The sequence below is a fragment of the Hibiscus syriacus genome, unplaced genomic scaffold (genome assembly GCF_006381635.1).
Source record: "Hibiscus syriacus cultivar Baekdansim isolate YM2019G1 unplaced genomic scaffold, ASM638163v2 tig00112293_pilon, whole genome shotgun sequence".
In the NCBI taxonomy this organism is placed as follows: domain Eukaryota; kingdom Viridiplantae; phylum Streptophyta; class Magnoliopsida; order Malvales; family Malvaceae; genus Hibiscus; species Hibiscus syriacus.
In genome coordinates, this window is record NW_024063296.1 from 491,986 (window position 1) to 513,958 (window position 21,973).

Below are 21,973 nucleotides of genomic sequence, written 5' to 3' on the forward strand. Positions count from 1 at the left end.
TGGACATAGTGATACAGGAATTTCTATAAAATTAAGACACATATACTGCAACAAAATATATAAATTAAAAATGTAGGAATGATACTCTTTGATCAAATATTAACATAATAATAGCATTTTGCTCAACAAGAGAATTCTTTTCATATTTGTATCATTTGGTTTACCTCTATCTTCTTTCTCTTTTGTTCTGTCCTTGTAAGCTATTCAAGTTGATACCTTGCTTTCTACTCCATTCTGTTTTATTTTTCTTTATGGATTTCAAGCAGTTCACTTCCTTCAGACGTGTTTTTTATTCATTTTCCATTTAGTTCTGGAAAAAAAAAGGTGGAGAAAAACCCTTTTATCATGTTCCTAGCTGTGTCTTAATCCATTTTTTCTTTTTTTGGTGATTCGGACATGTATCCAACACTTCTGCATAGAGTGTTGGTGATTCTGAAATTCAAACATTCGTACACGATATACATGGTTTTACTCTGTATGTAACAGATGTTCATTTTTCATATTTACTAGAATTTTTAATCAGATGCAATTTTACTTTGGAGAACTAAAAGAAAGAAGTTCAGTTGCAAACGCAGCAATGAAAAGAAGCCAAAGTATACAATCAAAAGCTGGGGAACTTACAGCGTTGATAAGGTCGATGATGACGCAGAGCTCCTGGAAATTCTCAACCATGCTCTGCCACTGCCACGTGTAGGAGGCAACTTTGGAGTTCTTCTTCTTCTTCTTCCTCCCCCTTTCTTCGTCGTCCTTCACTGCCCACGATAAGTCTATTCTCCGTATAAGCGACGCCCGCTTCTCATCGTAGCTCGAATCTCTATATAGTTAAGTAATTCAATAGCAAAAAAAAAAAAAAGACATCAGCACGTATCAGTAAGGAAACAAAGAAGAACTTGATCAGAGAGAGAAGCTTACGGAGGGTCTTCGATGGCGTCGAGGCGATTAACGGGAAGTTTAGCGAAGGAGATCTCTAGATTTCCGTCCATATTTAATTTTCCCGGGAAAATCTGAGGGAAAATTTTTGAAACAACCCCCGGCCCAATTGCTCTGGTTTGAGATTTGGCCTAATTAAAAAATAATTGATTATTTGTTTTAGGTTAAATTATACGTTTAGTATATAAACTATTATTTTTGTTCTGTTTTGATACCTAAATTTTATTTTTTTAAAATCATATCTGAAATTTAAGTTAGGTTTTATTTTGGTACCCGAAATTAAAAACTTAACGTTGGCGTGTCACCATAAGGTAATCTCAAGTCATCATTGAAAAATAAAAAATTTCACATCAGCAGTTTTGTTAATTTTTAAATTGACGAGTATCAAATTGAAACCTAAACTAAATGTTAGGTATGTTTTAAAAAAATAAAGTTTGAGTACCAAAATAGAGCAAAAATAATAACTTATATACTAAATGTGTAGTTTACCCTTTGATTTATGCGATTAAAGTTCTGTGAGTAAATTATATAAATGGTCGCTAATGTTTGAGTAAGTTTTCATTTTCCCACTAAAATTAAAAAAATTACCAAGCTTGATCACTAATGTTATCTATTTATAATAAATCGGTTACTCGCTGTTAACAAATGGTCACAGAGGTGGTTTGACTAATGTCATTTAAATAATTAAATGATCTTATTGATAAAAGTAAAAGATCGATGATTATATTAGAATCTTTCTTAGTTAAGTGATCATGGATTTCATTTATCATATTTAAAAAAATATCGAATAATATTATATATTTTTCTTTTTTATCCTTTAATACCCAAATTACATTACAAAGGAAATAATGGAGAACTCTTGGAAAAATAAAAGAAATCAATCTCTACATCTAATGAGATCACAAGAAACACATAGTTTGAGGCTTGTGCCCTCTCAGACACACATTTTCAATGCACTATGTGGAAATTTAACACCAAAATAAATAAAGTAAACACACACATAAATGGAATCTCCATATACCCCATAGCACACAAGCTATATGTTGTACATGCTCAATACTTACATTTGTTTGATCTTCTCTTCTTTGCTCCTTCCGGTTTACCAAAAACCCCCACAAAATCCACAACCTGAGACCCTAGGTGAAGGAGGATCGAAGCTAGGCGGCGGCGCCTTCATCATCGGCCGGTACATGTTCCCGTCGCCTCCGTTGGATCGGCTACGTTCATTGTTGAGTTTCATTTGGTTCAGGTCTCCTGATAAAAACTTGTCGTCCCATATCAACCCCGAGGACCCTTGTCGCCTGAACGACGTGGTGGACCGTTGCAAACCACTCTGCTCCATCACTTGAACTGCGATTCCTGGTGCTCCTAGTCCTAGAGGAAGTGGGGTTTGATGGTCAGATGCCACTTTTTCAATGTATTTATAAGTGGGGAAGACGACAAAGGAATATAAGAAAATGCATAAAATGGCGACTAAATATGTGTAAGAATGGGGATTTTTGGCCCTCCATTTTTGCAAACTTTTAAAGCACCGAATCAAATATTGTTGTTGTGGTGTTTGCTCTAAAATTTGGAATATTGAAGGTGGCCGGCTTATATAAATAATCTTAAACAAGAATGCTAATTACTCATGTTTTTAAACTAATGTCATCTTTTTTCTGTTACTTCATTCGGAAATAAAAATAAAAATTACTTCATTTACTCCTATTGGAGCGTTGACATGAACTTCTCTTCCTATATATATTTAAATAACTAATGTCAACATTTTAATAACTAGGACTAAACTGACAAACTAGTAGAGTTAAAGGGGCCAATTAATCATTTTATCTAAAACTTGTATAATTATAAATTAAAGTAGTGATGAACTCTTTTTTGATATTTAAGAAATTTATAATTTGATTCTAGCCCCTAAAGTAATTTCCTGAATTTACATCGTTAATTTGTCACTGAATTTGCAACGTTAAAGCTGAAAGCTATGAATTGGGGGTTTATTTATAGCCAGTTGTTTTTTACTATTGTGTTGGGTTTAGGTTTGTACATGGGTTGCATTAGATGGGTTTTCAGTTATTTGAATCTGAATTTAGTATTATATTTCTTTACCGGTCAATTTGGGTTTAGAGAGATTTCATACTATATATATATATATATATATATAATTTTTTATTTTATCTTATAAAGTAAAATTTATTTAAAAAGTTGTAAATAGATGTGTATTATTATAATTATATTTAAATATATAAGAGATAAGTTGAATTGTGAAATTTTTATTATAAATCTAGACCCGATCCGAGTTTATTTTTTTAAAAAAAAAAATCAACGGTATAAAATTAAGTCGGGTTGAATCCCATACACGTCCATATGAGTCTCACGGTCGCCTAACTCCTAGACTTTTGGCCTGCGGTGGCCTAACAATATAGATTAGAGAGAATATAACCTAGTAGAGAGAGTGTGATTTATAGATTAGAGAGAATATAACCTAGTAGAGAGAGGGTGATTTATGGTGCAGCAGAGATGGTTTGAGGATGGCAATTGGAGCCTAGTGTCCACGTGGCATGATTCTATTGAACCCTCATATTTCAGACACGTCCAATAACAAATATATAACACAGTTTCAAAATTTAAGGATTCCTCGCATGAATGTTATTTAGATCCGTTCATATATAATATTTGTGCTATAATGATATTTACATTGGAATGGAAAATAAGTTTTTTCCACTGATTCTCGAAAAATAACAGAGAAAGTAATAAATGAATATTATTATAATATCTTTAATTATTTTTTATGATAAATATAGATAAAAGAACTATTAAAAATTCTTCGTAATTTTAAATTTAACAAATTAATTTTAATTATAAAATGTTTTAAGGGTTTTATTTTTAAAATAGTGAAGTATCTTCGTGTCATTTGGGACGAGCCTGTTTCATGTTGTCTAAGAAAGCAACGCTTTTTCAAACCACTTGCAGAAACTGCTGCATCTTTGTTCATTCATTCAAAGGAATATGAACCCAAACTCTGCACACCTGTGCTTTCTGCACAACACTGGACAACTTTCCCTCACAACCATCACAGTCAACATGGAAAAAGGGTGAATAACAGAATGGAGGACAAGCATAAACAAATTGTTGTCTTTGTATCTATGGTTTCAACGGTGGACAATGGTATAAAAATCCTAAACCCTCTTTTACAAAACATGCGAGAAGAATCTGGTTTTTTTGATATGGTATCCTTGAAACATGTCGGTTGCTGTTATAGGGAGCTTGGGATCTGCAAATTTACTCCACAGGTGCACACTTGAAGCTGAAATGCAGCGCTCTCACGGGTTTTTTTTAACTGTTTTAGGTTCTGAAATCTTTTGGTAATTTGGGATGTTTACTATAAACTGCCCACAAGTAGTAGGTAATATGTGTAGAGACAGAGCTCGGTGTAGAACAAAACCAAACTCAAGTTTTGCAGTGAAAATTATTGGATTAAAATTCATATTGTCGTAACCGGTTTTCGTCCGGGCACGAAATTTTACTTGACGGAAAAAATAAAATGAATAAATAAATGATTTTTATTTTTTTTAAAATATTTTGGAGTCGCCATTGATCTTTTTGAGTTAGATAGATCAAATACCTAAAAATAATTTTTTAAAATAGTTTTTAAGAAAACATAATTTAAAAGATAAACTGATCTGCCTATAACAAAAAAAAATTAATAAAGAAGGGATTCGTGGTCGGTTACGTTTAGAGAAGGATTAACACCCTATAACGCCTAAAATTGATATTCATTAATTATAAATTGTCTCTATTATTAGAAATTTAAGAATTTAAAAATATATTTAATTCATAATCCTGTTATTTCAAATTTATTAATATAATTTTAAGAAAATATATTAATATATATATTTAATATATATATATATATATATTTAAGTTTTTATAAATAAAATATTTATTTACTTAGAAATATCAGAAAAGAACTTCTAGTTGTTTTAAGATAGCTCCTTTCTTAATATTTAAAAATAAATAAATATTATTAATTAATTAAATATATAATCGATTAAATTAATTAGCAAAAAGCATTGATTTTCAGTTAAATAGTAACTTTTGTCCAACTGTAAAAAAAAAAATTAAGGACTAATATTTAAAAATAATAATAATAAAAAAAATTTGAATTGAAGTCTGCTCCCACGTTGACTTTATATTATAAAATCATATATATATTAAAATAATGGAAAAATAGGCCTAAAATGAAAAATCGCATATAATATTACAAAATCCTACTGCTCTATTACTCCTATAATAAAACAGACATTACTACACAGTTTATTATTTTTTTACAAAGTCTATTTTTGAAGCACTACATGTGCGTGAGACTTAAAAGTCAATAATTGTTGAATAGCTTTAATAACATACTATTCACATGTTGATTTTAAAATTATATATTTATATAATATAATTATTATCACCTAACATCCATAACAAATCATTTAATATAGGTATTAATCATAATCAATTATAAGAGATAAAAAAATAAAAATAATTAAACTTATAGGGGATAAAAAATATTAAATTAAAAATATTAAAACTAAAGGGTAATAATAAAAATAATTAAAATTATAAGATTAAAATATAAAATATAAAATATTTAAATTAATAGTCCTAATTTGAATTATTATTAAATATAAGTATTATTAATGTAATTTAACTATAAATAATTATACATGATTAAAATAAAAATTATTAAAATTAAAGGACTAAATATGGTATTTATCTTAAAATAGATGAACATGTTAGTAAGGATTAAAAAGTAATAAAATAAAATTTAATACTAAATTAAAATAACAGAAATTGATTTTAATGACTAAAATATAAGATTACAGAACTTAGGAGAACTGCGGAGATAGTTTGCCCGTTACGAATTTACACAAACACCCCTCACCAAAACAGTGTCGTTTTGGTGAGGGTATAAATACCTTGTAACCGGCCCCATTTCTTCTTATTTTCCTCTTTCAGTAGAGAGAGAAGCTATGACTTCTCTCTAAGTTTCCCTCGTCGGATGGAAATCGTCCACCGACAGCCACCACTCGCCGGCGATTCCATCCACCACCGGCCACCGCACACGGTGGCCAAATTTTCCTTAATTACCCAAATTAAAGATCTAAAACCCCTAATGTCAAATCTAACCTTTATTTCCCCTAAAAAGCTCTTGATTTAAGTAGATCTATAATTTTTTACCATACGACGTTTCGGTTTCCGGTGAACTTTGAAGAACTCTGATGATGTGGTAAGTCTCTTTCTTTTTCCTTTTTCTTTTGGTTTAATATTTGGCTGTTGTGGTTTTTTTTTCTTGTTTCCTTTTTTTCCTCTCGTTTTTGTTGGTTGCACTCTCTTTCTCCTCGTGTTCCTCTCTTCTTTGCAGGTAAATCAAGTCCTTTTATAGGGTTGAGGTTCTCCTCGGTGGATCTATCACAGGAGGGTCCTCGGCGAGTCACCGGATTGTGATGTATGCGGCTCTCCTTGAGTCTTCTAGAGGATTTGGTGGCGTGTCAGAAGACAACTGGGGAATATGACGGCGGAGCAGTTGGCGTAAAAGTGGCGGAGTAGTTGGAGTGGTTGAAGGCAGCGCCGGAATAGACCCTAGGGTTCACCAACCCTAGGGTTTCTGCTGGATCTTCTTTGGACTGTTGGATCTCTTTAGATCCAACGACTGAGATTGTTGGTGGCTGAGATGATGTAAAAAACCCTAGATGGGTGTTGGGTCGGTTCTGGATCTGGGCTTTCGGGTTTTGGGTCTGGGCCTCCGGGATTTGTAAAACGGGTCTTCGGGTCTGGTTATATTTTGTAACTGGGCCAGTTTGGTTTTGGGCCTGTGATGTAAATAATAATAATAATAATAATAATAATAATAATAATAATAATAATAAATACTATAAATAATAATCAAATGGAAAAAAACTAGTGTCTTCAGCTGCCCCTCTTTGCTCATTCTTGTGTTAATGAGAATAGAGCAAAGATAAAAAGACAATAAGTTTTTTTTTTCATTTGAATTCACTTGGAAATGTTGAACAAGTTCTTCTTCGGGATTAGTTCTTCTCATTATGAACTTTTCCACTGTGGATGACAATTTATCTCCTTCTGTGATGTAACCTAGCAAAAAGTTGAACAAATTCTTCTCATTATGAACTTCTTCTTCTTTTTCGAATGAGTTCTTCTCATTATGAACTACTTCTGGAAATGCCGGTTTTCAAAAGAGGGGTTATTAATTTGGCTTCATATGTGATAAATTTAAGGCAAGGTTGAACAAGTTCTTCTCATTATGAACTTCCTCTGAAAATGTTGACCCTCAAGAGAGGTTCTTCTTTCATTCAACTCCATAGGTGATGAATCAAGCTAAGGTCGAACAAGTTCTTCTCATTATGAACTTCTTTTTCCTCTTCAGATAAGTTCTTCTCATTATGAACTTTATCTGGAAATGTTGGTGCTGATCTATCTCCTTTTGTGATAGAGTCGAGCAAAAGGTTGAACAAGTTTTTCTCATTGTGAACTTTTTCTTCCTCTTCATATGAGTTCTTCTCATTATGAACTTCCTCTGGAAAAGTTGATCCATCGAATGATGAATTTAAGAAAAATGTTGAACAAATTCTTCTCATTATGAATTTCTTCTTCCTTCTTCAGATGAGTTCTTCTCATTATGAACTCTACCTGACAATGCTGATCCATCAAGTGATGAATTTGAGCAAAAGGTTGAACAAGTTCTTCTCATTATGAACCTCTTCTTCCTTCTTCAGATGAGTTCTTCTCATTATGAACTCTACCTGGAAATGTTAATCCATTGAATGATGGATACGAATCTTTGCTAAAATCTTTGAAATTCCTGTTAAATATTCAACATGGATAAAATGAATGAAAAATGCCCCTATTTTGAAAATGTCTAAATATGATGCATGAATGTTAAGTTCTTCTTTATTTGATTTCACAGTGGCCAAATAGGTCTTCCTTCACTTGGTCGAAATCATAAGCTGAAACTATCGTTGTAATTAGAACTATGAATTTGATGCCCCATTTGGTCTTTGATAAAACTGGCTTTCTTTTTCTTAACTTGCGTAGAAATCCAATAAATCTTTCTTCTTTGAAAAGAGGATCTATCATCTTTAAAGAGAGAATCTATCTTTGAAGAATGTAGATGTAGATATGCCAAACTTAATAGAGATAAATTAATAGAGCAGTATATGTTCTGATTTGACTCTTGAAACACATCATAAGGAGGATTTATCCTAAGTCCTTTCATGTCTCCAAATCTAATCAAATTTCGAACAAAGCCATTCAGACCATATCATGTCTAGATGCTTAACAATAACCTGTCGTTCAATCTTAGTTGGCTCCTAGTTTCTTGTTGTTAAAATTTCAGCTTCTTTTTGTGGAAAAAAATCATATCTCACTTCAAAGCTTGGTGTTTGAAGAAGACAAACTTCACTTCGGATCAATAAATGGAAACACCATATGATCACAACATTGGTTCAGCACCATAATTAATGGTTCGTAAAACATTTGACAAAACATTCATCTTTTCCTGTGGCTTCTGCCCAGAATGTCTTTTCTGCTTTTCTGTTTTACTTGCTTCCAAATGACTCTATGATGGTAATAACTTGTTTGCTTTTCAACAATGATTGCAAATGTTGATAAGAATTACTTTGTATTCCATGCACTTAAAAGTGTTATCATAAAGTAATAGCCATAAATCTTTTGCTTATTTCAAAATTATGTTAATCCATTTGCAAGAATAAATTGAATTTTGGAAATAAATTGAATTTCAGAAATAAATTGAATTTCAGAAATAAATTGAATTTCGAAAAGATAAACTTGGAATAAATATATAGAAATATATTCAATGTCATGACAAACATAGGAATGATAAAAATTCAAATGACTCAACAAATCATTAGCATAAGTATTTCTAAACTAATCAACTTGATATAATTTAGAGTACTGAGGTAAGCTTAAGTCTGGAAGATCTTGAACGTTGCCAGAATGCTTGTAGATGTGAAGTTCCTCCCAAAATATCAAACTTTTTAAGAGGGTTTAATTGCCAGATCTAAAGGTGAAATATTAATGAAGTATTCGATATCTTGAAATAAGGTTTAAGTGTATTCAAATTTATTATTATTTTAGTTATCTTTAAATTTTATTGAAAAATAAATTAAGAGAAATTGATTAGTTGACAATATTTATATAGTTTTATTTATATTTTTAATGCATATGTATATATTCAATTCGGTTTTTTAGTTTTGATTGTTGGTTATGAATATATATATACATTTTTTGAAACAAATTAATTCATATTTTGGCTAAGTATGATATTTTAGTAGATTTGTTGAAATAAAATGTCTTCAAAGTGATTTTTTTGTGTAGACTGATTTATTTGAAATACCAAGATGATTATGTGTTTCTTGTGATTTATGCGTTTATTAATTGACCCAAATGAAAGTTAATATTTGGCCGGATTTCAAGCGACACATGTGATAATAACATGTGACAATTATAAGGTATTTATTTTAGGCATAATGCAACAAAATAACCTTAACGTTTGACAGTTGTGTCAAATTTGCCCATATTGTTTTTTTGGAACATTTGACCCATTAACGTTTCATTTTAGGGCAAAAAACACCCTCGTTGGATAAAAATCGTTAGTTAACTAACGATCAACGCATGGAGATGATGTGGCAAGCTTACATAACATCGCACGCTGACATGGCAATGCCACATATGCAAAGGTAATGACATGGCAAATGCCACATCAACAAAAATTAATTTTTTTTAAATAATTATAATATTTTTTAATAATTTTCAATCAGTACAAAGATGACATGTCATCATTCATTGACTTAAATATAAAATTGAACTCAAAGCTCACTTATTCTTCTTCTTCTTCTTTTCTTCTTTTCTTCTTTTCTTCTTCTTCAATCTTCATTCTTTATCGACAAAACACTGAAAAAGGAAGAAAATTACTAATCAAATTAAACTCAACCCCATGATTCACTTCTCATTCTCCTTGTCAAAACCCTCACTCTTTTCAACTCCTAAAAGTCACCCAAACAACAATAAAAGTAAAATATAATAGCAATTTGAATACATGAAGCCAAACTGCAGAAATTCCTTCAAAAAAACTAAAGGGAAATGTGCCATCTGTTTTTCCAAATTATAGTAATACATATAAAAGTGAGACTCATGAGCAAAAAACCTAAAAAACAGACTGCCTATCAAAAATTCATATAATAGTAAATATCTTAACCTCGTTTCATCATCAAGCACCGGTAATCGTCGATTTACGACCGCTTCCTACAGTAAACATACACCGCAGCAGCCGTAACAACAATGGCACCGGTCGTTCCTGCTGCCACAAGCGACGACACACTCAGCCCTTTCCCTCTACTCCCAGTAGTCCCTACAATCTCCCTTGACTAGTCATTGATGAACTCAGCGGTCTTCTTCTCCACCTCCTCCGTCAATTCCAGCAACTTTATTTGCAACCCCATGACCTTCTCCTCGGATTCTCGTTGTCCTTTCCTAGATGGGTTGGAAAGTAAACAAAATAAAACACGCCCAGCATTCCTTGAGCAGGTGGTGGTTTTTATGTTGTTACGCCAACTCTGCTGTTTTTCCATGATCAAAACCTGAATCTCAATGAATTACCAACTATTACCAACAAAGAGTATGCTGCTTGGCAAAAAATGAATTATTTGCTTTTCTCCATCATCAGAAGCGAATATGAAGCTCTTGTTTTAGGCCTATTTCTTCAAATACATAATCCGAAAAAAGTATCACTATCCCTTTTTATGATCGACAAGAATCTAATTACCCAGAATTTCCGAACAACAAAGTCGTTCCCCTTTCCTACAGTTAGAAGAAATCAGTTCTCAGTCACAACGCTAAGCAGCCCAAAACCAAAGAATCTCGTGGTAAAAATCGTTGATTCTCTAAGCGAAAAGTTTATTCCATAGGCTAAACTGGGAAGAACATACGAGCAGTGCGGTTCAGATGATAAATGAAAGATGATTCCATAAAAATAAAAATAACACAAAACCTTATTTAACCCATCATAAAAGTTGAAAGTGAGCAGAGAGAGAGATGGAGCTAGAGAGGAAATTGGGGGTTTCAGAAGTGAGGGAAACGAAGGAGAGGAGCAAGAGAGTTAGGACTAAAGAGGAAACCAGGGACTAGGTAGATGGATTGAAAGGTGAAGGTAGATGGATATTGAAAGGTAAAGTCATGGACCAATAGGAGAGTGACACATATTGCTCTCTCATTGGTACAAAATTCTAAAAAAAATATTAATTTTTTAATAAAAAAATCTGACATGTCAATTCCACGTCAATATACATTAGTGACGTGGACACACTACATTATCATTTGTGTCCACATGTGTTTGCTTAGTCAGCTGGAGGCATTGACCGTCAGTTGACTAACGGTTTCCATTCAACGGGGTGACTTTTGAATCAAAATGAAACGTTAAGGGGTCAAATATTCCAAAAAAAACAATACGGGCAAATTTGACACCACTGTCAAACGTTAAGGTTATTTTATTGCATTATGCCTTTATTTTATGTGAGCATTACATTAGACCAAAGATTAGTCTTTTGTTCGACATAACTTATTGTCAATGTTTGATTACCACAACAAGAGTACCGTTTACTGTTAATATTATTGTCCAAAGACTTGATATTGATGTAGTGTTTGGTATCTTGTGATGAGAATTAGCCATAATTTTGAATTTATTTGTTTACTTAAGATGTGAACTTCAATTTTATTTATATTTTATTCTATATTTAAATGATTTATTTATTTGTTACTACAATATATGCTCTATGAAAAAATGTACTTAGGAAATTGAATATTAATGACTGGAAAAATGCACTTACATAAGGTTTTGGTTGTATGAATATATATTTTGTGCTAAGTAAAGAACAATTTTCACCTTTGATGGGGGATAACATTCTTAATTGGTATAAGGGATTTTGAGAGGTGAAATTTGTTTAAATTTCATAAGTCTAGTGGTCATGAAGCACAATATTTTAGAAGCCTTTATGGGTACATAATCTAAAAAGATTAATGGTTTTTTCAAAATTAAAAACAATAAGGTTTAAATGACATCACTTTTGACTTTTTTGATGTCTATAAAGTATAAGGGTCAGGAAATGTGAGGAGGTACATCATGGATATGTTTCATATTGCTTCAAGACTTAAAACACTTAATATCGAGTTATTTTTCTAAAGAAATACTCATTCTTATAATTCCAGTATTGCTTCCTATAGAGTTTAATCAACTCAAAGGGAATAATGAACTCTAAATGAGCTCATTTTTCATTGTGTGTAGGAGGAAGAAAGCTTGAAGCATAATATGTTTGAAAGTACTCATTTGAAAAATGCATATAAAGATAAGGGAAAAAATAAAATCATAATATAGTTGTTAAGGGTCTAACTTAAAAGAGATAACAATATGTTACAAATGGTTGTTCTCTTTTGTAATAAGTTAGAACATATGAGAAGAAATTAAATTCTAAAATAGTAAGCAACTACTTTGGTTATTCTGAGCGATCCATGGGTTATAAGTTTTATGATCTCATGATTAGGAATATTTTTTAAGGAGATCTATAATACTATCTTTTACGGTGTTGAGTTTGGAGAGAGAAATAAGGTTTGATGAATTGATTTTGAGGAGGAATTGGATTATTACTCAATTCCTATTATCACTTTTGATGATATTCATGTGTTCATACATGTCATTGATCAAGAAGTGAATCTAGAAATGTCAACAAGATTATTTTGAAACTGTAATACCCTAAATTTTGACAAGTGACTAAAATATAAGTTTTGAAAGTTTGAGGGCTAAAATATAAACTTTGTAAAAGTTTAGGGACAAAAAAATGTAATTTTAAAAAGTTATAGATTTTAGCTAATAAATGAAAAGTTTGGCCTAAAACGAGAATTTTTGTGGGAATCAGATTTTCAGTATGAGATTTGTGTTAAAAACTATAAAGCGATAAAGTTCGGTATTGAAATCAGATAATCGGATTAAACCGGAATTTTACGAAAATTTGAAGGATGTTATAAAATGGTTGAAAATATTATTTTCATATTTTATATCAGAGAAATTTGGCTCCTAAAATGTAATTTTTTAGATTTGATCGAACAGTGGGATTTTAGTGACTAAAATGAAATTTTGGAAAATTTGATTGTCAAAAAGGGAAATTGAGAGATGACTTTTTTACATCCATTTATGAATATTAAAATATAATTAAAGGAGTGGCATGGAGGTAAAAATAGGGATAATCAGATAATCGGATTAAACCAGAATTTTACGAAAATTTGAAGGATGTTATAAAATGGTTGAAAATATTATTTTCATATTTTATATCAGAGAAATTTGGCTCCTAAAAATGTAATTTTTCAGATTTGATCGAACAGTGGAATTTTAGTGACTAAAATGAAATTTTGATTGTCAAAAAGGGAAATTGAGAGATGACTTTTTTACATCCATTTATGAATATTAAAATATAATTAAAGGAGTGGCATGGAGGTAAAAATAGGGATTCATTAAGGGCAATTTAGACTTTTGGATTAAATTGAATTAAAAATTCTATTTAATTAGCTTTTAAAAGTCAAAGTTAGGAGATAATTGCTTAGAATTTTCAAGAAACCATCTTCTTTCTTCCAGCAAGTTGCTGAACCTCCATTGCCAAAGGTGAGTTTGTTTTGTTTTGTTTTGTTTAATTTTTGGTCAATTTTCATTAAGATTTAAAGTTAGGTTATTAAGGATAAAATAACCTACATGAAATTCTCTTTCATTTGGCATAAAAATCTTCATGTTTTTTATTTAAGTTGGTGAGATGTGGATGAAGGGGAAGTGTGATTCTTATGATTTAAGGTTGATTATTGATGTTAGAAGTGTTGTGAAGTTGAAATCAAGCATGAAAGTTGTTAAACATTAAGTGTAAGATTATATTTATGGTTTGACCATAGGGTTATGTTTAGGAAAATGTATGTTTGATTTATATTTGATATGGAAAGGAGTTGAATTGGTTGTAAATGTTGTGTGAATGGTGAAATTGAGCTTGAATCAAGTTTAGATAGAGATTATTTTGAAAAGAATAAAACTATTCGGCCAAAGGGGAAAATATTTGGAAAAATTCTCAAAAATTTCATAAAGGCTTAGAATGATGATAAAAGTGATTTGGAAGTTGATTTGAATCAATTTGGAAGCTTGAGCTAGTAAAAAGGGCTAATATACAAGTTTTGAAAATTGTGGGATATTATTGCAAGAATGTGAAGCTTGGGGTGTTCAATGTAATTTTCAACATTAAAATACTGTAATTCTAAGTTAGAAAGTTGGTTGGAACTAAATTTCAAGTTTGATAAAAGTTTGGGTTGGAATTCGAAAGGTTCTAAGAAAATGGGGACTGGTTTGCAAGTTAGTAAATGTAGAAGTACCATTTGGGTAAATTAGGACAATTCTAGAATCTTTCTGAAATTTTTGTTTAATTATTAAGTTTGAACCAAATTACAAGTTTATAGATTTTGAAAGTTGAATTGACAAAGTTTAAGAAAGTTTAGGATGGATTTGTAAGCTTTTGAATGTTTAAGTATTGATTTGAAATATTTTATTGAGGTGCTGGATATTTTATGTTATTAATGTGAAATAGTCATAATGGCGAAGGATCATTATGAAGTTAATAGAAAACTTAAAGTGAATTCTAGAAAGAATTCATAATTAGTGGTTTGATTGTGTAATTGGAAAAAGTTGAAGGGTTGACAGTTACGATGGAAGTACAATTTAGTTTTATATCGATTTAAGTATCAAATTTATTTCTATCAAATTTTATATTTATGTCTAGATTATTTTAGTTCGATGCTAACATATAGTTTGAATATTTTATGTTATTATATAATATCATCAAATCAAGGTAAATCTAGTGATTTAAGTAGCTTGTAGGGAAGGAAAAAATTATGGGATTGAGAAGACTATCGTGGAGAATGTTCAATAACGAGGAAAATGTGAGTGTATTTAATTAGTGTTTGTGTTATCGTACAAACATTGGCTGCGATGAGCCAGTGATAGAGTTACAATGGTAAGAGGTGACTTCTAATGTTATGATAGTTGTGATTCTAGCCTAAATGTTCATTTATTAAGCTTACAAAATTATGAAATTAAGCTAAGGAAGAAAATTAAGGAAAGTTGTCTAGAAATTAGAATTCGAACAGTGAATTTATAAATTCACCATAAATTATACATAATTTATTAGAGAATAATCTCTATATCGTTAGATTCCTATATCAGTCTAGTTTTATTTAAAACAGACGGTGACTGATTTCAATGTATACACAAAAAGAAATGAATTTTTAATTGGTGATAGGTCAGAAAACAGGGCAGCAGATTCTGGCGAAATAGCTTCTATCAATCAACTTTGAAAATTCGCTATAAATGTAAAAGTAGAAATAGACGGAGTTCCTTATATAGTTAGATTCGTATTCGAGTCTAGTTTTTAATAGTGCAAACAAAATAATTTTTCAGTATATTAATTAATAGAGAATAATATTTGTTTGAAGGTAGTGCAAACTGTCAGAATATAAAATTTTGATAAATTGTATATTGAAAGTAGTGGAAGGTAAAGAATTTAAATCTAAAGCTTAGTGAAGCTTATATTTTGATTTAATAATAATAATAATAATCAATTGTTAAAGTGAATGCAATTTGTTTGTTTGATTATTATAGTCGAGCACGACTTACGATAAGTCAACCTCATTTTATTTTACAGTATGATTTATAAATTTTTAGTATGGAATATTTCTATAAAATTTTTCATCAAGTTTTATGAATTATTTTGGGTATGAACTGCCTAAGTATGATATTTATGATGATGAATTCTAAATATATTTAGTTATCAAATGATTTTCAGTTATCAGATGATTTTCAGTTATCAAATAATTACAAATATCAGATATTTTACAGTTATCATATACAAATTAATAAATGATTCTATGATGATAAATATAAGTCCATTGTATGTTGCATGGAGAGTCGTAGGTACATTTAGTATGCCATTAAATGAGTACTTATCAGTTTAGCTTTGGTACATTCGTGTATCAATGTTCAGTTATCAGTTCAACTTTGGTACATTCGTGTATCAATGTTCAGTTATCAGTTCAGCTTTGGTACATTCGTGTATCAATTTTCAGTTATCAGTTCAACTTTGGTACATTCGTGTATCAATGTTCAACACCGTTTGTGCTCATTCAGGTTATGATTGCTTTGAAGTGCATCATATCTCAATTTCAGTTATGATTTGGGATGGTTAAACTCACGTACCTTAAATTCTCTTACATATATATTGAGCTATAACAGTAAATATGAAAGTTATGACAGTGTATGAAAGAAATGTACATAGAATTGAAAAGAAAATTTTGAAACATGTTTGAATGAAAAGAAAAAAAATTATTTATGATATTAGATGTTGACTTACATGATTTTTAATAAAATCATGAGACGATGATTTTTCATGTTTTCAGAAGGAATAACGACTTGACTAGCCAGGTTTGAAGTTTAATTTTTTTTAAATTACACTTTATTTCTTATATTTTATGGTTTTACGTTTTAGTTATATTTCTGCCTCACTAAGTTTTACTTAACGCATGATGATTTTTATGTTTAAGTTCGAAAAAAGTAGAGGTCGTGAAGTGAGGAGCTTGCCTTACCGACAGTATCAGTAAGATATCCTAACTTTAACTTATTAGTGACATGTACATTATATATGGTTGGTTGCTTTATCATATTTATTTTAAAATGATTTGTAATAATAATTAGAATTATTTTATTTAATTTTGTCTAATTTTAATATTAATCGTATTTATGAGTGAATAGTGTAAATGTTATTTTTTAAAGGTTTAAAATCAAGCGGAATTAGGCAGTTGTACTTGGGTATGAACAACACTAAACTGCCTAATTATTGACTGAAATCAAATTAGTTTTCAATGATCAAACGATATTTTATAAATTTATATGATCAAGGAAAAAGTTTTTAAAGTAAAGGGAAATATTTAAATGACACAAAATTTTTTAAGCATTTAAGTTCATCAAAAGTCAGTTGAGTTGATGTGATATCTGTAGCTCGTATTATGAGATATATATTGGCTATGGGTGTTATAGAAACAACTCTCCATTTTATATTAGAAATTGTTACAAAAGAACAAACTCAAAAACCTCAAAGAACAAGTGTCATTAGGAAGATCCAAGAGATGAGAGAAATATCATTATGTTTCTACAAGAAATAAGGATGAGAATATGATGATGAAAGATGATCTAACCATCTTTCGTCATGTCATAAAAGTTATGACTCTCAGAAGTGGATTAATGCCATGTAATAAGAGTATAAGTTCTATACAAGATATTAAAGTTTGATGACTTATCTCATTGTCTGAAGGTGCAAAGATAATTGTTAATGAATGGATATTGATAACCAAAGATGGATGCAAATGGTGATGTTGACAAGTATAAGACATGTCTTGTATACAAAGGATATGCTCAGAAAGGGGCATTAATTTTGTAGACTTTCTCTTTGGTTCATTAAAAGACCTTTTCAGGATAATTATGATACTTGTTTCTTATATTTGATTTTGAGTTACATAAGTTGAATTTCAAAATTATATTTCTCCATGGTAACGATGAAATATTTTATACAATGTAATTATAAAATTGTATCTAATGATACAAAACTAATGAGTTTAAGTATAACTCCCGTTAATTACATTGTATAACTCCCGTTAATTGTATAAAAAAATTTCATCAAGTGATTATAATTAGTTTAAATATCCATTTATGAGTTTAAGTATAACTCCCGTTAATTGTATAAAAAAATTTCATCAAGTGATTATTTAGTTTGGTTTTGAGATGAATTTGATTCACAATTGTATATACTATAAGTTTAGTTGGAGTAAGCCAAATACTACTCTTATTGCTAAAGGAACCAAGTTTAGTCTTGATCAAAGCTCTAAGGATGATTTTGAAACTAAGGAGATCTAAAAGGTTCCTTATGATTCAAAATAAATAAAGAATTAAATGTATACTCTGGTTTATACACATTTAGACATAGCGTATGATTTTAGGATATTAAGCATATATTTAAGCAATTTGGGTATGGATCATTGGATAGCAGCCAAATTGATTCATAAAATACATTTAAGAACAAAAATGTTACATGCTCAAATATCGAAAGTCTAGTAAGTAAGAGATCATCAAGTTTATGGACTCTGACTTATTGGAATATGAATGCAAAATTTTGTCACATGAACTGCTAATTATGGATTAATAAGAAAGACCACTTGAGTTATTTTGTGACAACTAATTTGTAACTCTTTATTCCATATATAACAAAAACACCTTAAGTCTATGCACATAAACATTATGTTTTTGTTTGTTAAAGAAAATTCAGAGTGATTATGTGTTTATAGAGCATGTTGGTACAAACTCATAATTGTGTGCTTACTATAAAACTGTCACCCAAGGTCTTTCATGAGCATACTACTCATGTGGGTGTAATATTATTTAAGGATATTCAGTTTTAGTGGGAGTTTGTAATATTAATGCTTGTTTGTTATAGACACAATTTTAGTTACTTCAGTTTAATGATATTTATGTCAAAGTTAATTTCTACATAAATAAAGTTTATTTTGGTTTGTCCACTCTGGTTTTGGAAAAAATTTGATCTCACTAATGTTCAAAGAGGACCAATTGGAAATAGACGTACGATTCACATTGCATGTAATTTCCATGCTAAGCTCCATGATTGATCAAAGTCATTTGACTGTTTGTATACGTGACCATTGATGGGTCTAGTCATAATAAATATGGGAAAGACCGCTTTGATCCTATATGGATATAGTTGATGTACGAGATTGTTAAAGAGTACTTAATATGTGATAGCAAATTTTGAGCTCTTGTACATTTGTCAGGAAACATATGTTGCCCTAGTGGGAGATTGTTGGATTAAAATCCATATTTGTGGGCACATATGTATAATGTACAATGTTATCATAAAGTATGACACAAAATTAAGTGATCAATTATGTTATATGTGTTATATGTATTAAAGTGTAATGAATTCAAAATTTAGATATCATAAGTTGTATTTATAATTTGATGAGAGACATAATTATAAATACTTAAAAAATAAAGAGGTAGTGGTCCCTAAGAAATAGGTTAACTTGTATCATTCTTATCCCGTAAGAGAGTTTTTACGACAAGAGAAAATCTATCTTTTTGGAAGCTCATAACCAAAGAGACTCAAAGATTTCAACCTATCAATTAATTCAGACATGTTTTCGCAAATATAGTATTTTATTCTTGATGATTTGACATAATTAGATCCTGATTAATTATTATATTTTTATGTTTCTAAATTCTAACAAAAATGTCTGCAATTCTTGTACAAACCGATGAGAGCGGAAATCTGTGTGGATCGAAAAAGATATCGAGTTCATGTTCAGAACAAGTGAAATCTCAACCTCAATTCCCTGATTAGCCAGGCAATACTGTGGGCATCATTGGAGGGGTTTCTGTTTTGTCCACTCTTGTTCTTTCGATGGAAGGGATCTAAACAAAGCGATTATCCAGAATCTTTGGCACAAAAGACTGTTCCTAGAAGAGTCCGCTGCTCGATGCATAGTTATGCCATGCCACATCTCAAATGCATGGCATGAAAATATATCGACGGGGTGCGGATCGGGGTGCTTGCCACCAGAGACAATTGCTGGTTCTTACCAGGAAAAACTTGGGAATCAGGTATCTCACATTCTATACATGTCTGTGTTATGTCTAAGGAAGCAGAGGAGCTATACTGTTTATACATCACCAGGAAAAACTTTCCCTACATTCACCCTGAATTACAATTGTTTTGTGCCGAACACTTATGTTTGCAGGGGTTTGAGGTTGTCTTTCGAGACAAGGAAACCATGGAACACATTGTAGTTCTGGCAACCGACTCATTGAACAAATGAGATATCGATGGGGCTCGGAACCTCTTGAGAATCACAATCCAGGTCCTTTTGATAAGTGCTGTGAATGTTGTTGTCCTTGCCTCCGATGAACTTAACAATATTTTACCTCGAGAAGATACGCTTCTCAAGAAATGCATAAATGCATTGATCCGATGGACGCCTTAGCCGGATCAACTATAAAATGGGCTAAATCTGAAAAATAAGGTGCATGAGAAAACTACTTGATCTCTTGTAAGGATACTTGGCTATCAAGTAATGCAGACCAACTTGTTCGTTCACATTATCAGACAATAAAAGGTAATAACATATCAATATGATCAAACGATCATTACCAGATGTTAACTGCCCTGGTTCTAATTGCGGAGCCTAGACTTCTGCAAGATCAAATGATATGTGTTTGAAACAAATAATCGTATGATTGAAAAATTGGAATGACCTAAGTTTCGACCAAAATTCAGTATATTTTTTCATTGATAATCTAAATTTCTAGATATTAGAAAACAAACAATTAAACTCTTGCTGTGATTATACTCATGATCTGAGACAATTATTTGGTTTTGTTTCAGCCCCTCCAAGGAAGGATAACAACACCATAGTTGACAAAAAAACATATAAAATTTGAGAAAGACATGATTTTCTCTTCCAAAGAGAGTTCTCAACTTGAATTTTAACTCAGACCTCCACCTGACTGGGCAAATTGTGCACCAATGGCATATCTTCAAGCCAATCCCCATATATCCTAATGATTTCCCCGTCTTTTCCACTTTAACAAGCATTTTTTAGCCTGGCCATTTTCATCAAAAGAAGAGGAACTCAACGTCACTGGAGGTGGATCGTTAGCAGGGAGGGAGTGAATTTTTGATGAAACAGAACTGTTTCTTGTCAAACCAGAACCCGAATTCCCAAAGTCACCATCAACACGTCCGTTCATGCCCTGCAACTCTGATAACAAAAATGGGCATTGTGCAAAGCCATAAGAAACAAAGAAATATAAAGCATCAAAAGTCATACGAAACCAAGTCTTGTTCATGCTCACACCTATGACATTCTGCCAACAGTATTAACATTTCGAATATAGAAATCTCTTCTAAAATCAAATTAGAGAAAGATCATTAACAAAATTCAAGAAGGAAAACTAGTAAGTGAATTCTCTTAATTTAAAGCATAAATAAGAAATTACTTAATTTGGTCAGTAACTTAGTATTTAACACAAACAATATGTGCTTATACGCTTTCTGTAACAAAATACCAGCTAATGTTAACATTATCCCGTCTTAATTCAAATCAAGAAAGTTGCATGGCACAAATAATATGATCAATCAAAGCTTGAACAAAAATATTAACATGATATATACCTGCTTGCCCATGAGCAAAGTGGCATTTCTCACCAAAGGGGCAGTGACCTGTAATCTCCCACTTTGTACATAACTTCGTTTTCCAATACACAGGATAAACAGGTTTTGTATTTCCTTGAAAAGCATCCGAACTGCTGCTTTTTACCGGCCAATTACCTCCAAATTGGTCGGACACAGTTCCATGTCCTGCAGGTGGACATGTTGTTCCAATGCTAATAGCTGAACTCTCCCTAAACCTCCCCATATCATCGCTGAACTTCAATAGATCTTCATGAAGAAAATTACATCTGTCCCCATATGGACATTCCTCTCCATTATAAAACTTCTTACAAAGCTTCATCCTATGAATAATCTTCTGATCATCATCCCAATTTCCCGATGGGCGTTCTTCATCACGGCCAGGGTTTTAAATAGCGTTCGTGATCACGTTTTCGGTCCTGTCGCGTTTATCACGTAAATTGCGGCCGCAATCCGCCGCTATTGGTGTGATCCCGCTTCACACCGTTATTTTCCGCGATAGTGGTTTTGGATACCGCTGCGACCGCGATATAACGGCCGCGACACCACTATTCGACCGCTATTTAAAACCCTGATCACGACTACCAACCGGTTCTTGCCAATTCTGAGGGGGTTGACGCAGATCCTCAATGCCATGAGCA

At 31.3% G+C, this 21,973-nt stretch overlaps 2 protein-coding genes and 1 long non-coding RNA gene across 3 annotated transcripts; 1 reads left to right on the forward strand and 2 right to left on the reverse strand.

Moving 5' to 3' along the window:
• Nucleotides 1-499: 499 nt before the first annotated feature.
• LOC120177650 (mediator of RNA polymerase II transcription subunit 17-like) lies at nucleotides 500-1,022 on the reverse strand. The gene is made up of 2 exons (XM_039183723.1): nucleotides 913-1,022; nucleotides 500-814 (listed from the first exon to the last, which is right to left on the reverse strand). Exons 1-2 carry the CDS (start codon nucleotides 981-983, stop codon nucleotides 532-534), a joined length of 354 nt encoding a protein of 117 aa, XP_039039654.1. The 5' UTR covers nucleotides 984-1,022; the 3' UTR covers nucleotides 500-531.
• A 992-nt stretch (nucleotides 1,023-2,014) lies between these two features.
• On the forward strand, nucleotides 2,015-19,070 carry LOC120177612. Its single transcript, XR_005521434.1, has 3 exons — nucleotides 2,015-2,292; nucleotides 13,655-13,662; nucleotides 19,056-19,070. It is a non-coding gene; the product is annotated as an uncharacterized LOC120177612 (long non-coding RNA).
• Nucleotides 19,071-19,943: 873 nt separating this feature from the next.
• Nucleotides 19,944-21,720, reverse strand: LOC120177543 (zinc finger CCCH domain-containing protein 39-like; the record flags this gene model as incomplete). The annotated part of the gene is given in 4 exon segments (XM_039183655.1): nucleotides 19,944-20,151; nucleotides 20,644-20,716; nucleotides 20,718-20,901; nucleotides 21,315-21,720. Coding segments are annotated over 4 exon segments (669 nt in total), but the record flags the coding sequence as incomplete, so codon positions are not given.
• Nucleotides 21,721-21,973: the final 253 nt, after the last annotated feature.

Excerpts from the sequence above, each read along its gene's own strand:
- LOC120177650 (XM_039183723.1), bottom strand. The coding sequence starts at position 983 with ATGGACGGAAATCTAGAGATCTCCTTCGCTAAACTTCCCGTTAATCGC. Across the intron at positions 815-912 it reads GACGCCATCGAAGACCCTCC|AGATTCGAGCTACGATGAGA; the intron begins GTAAGCTTCTCT and ends TTAACTATATAG.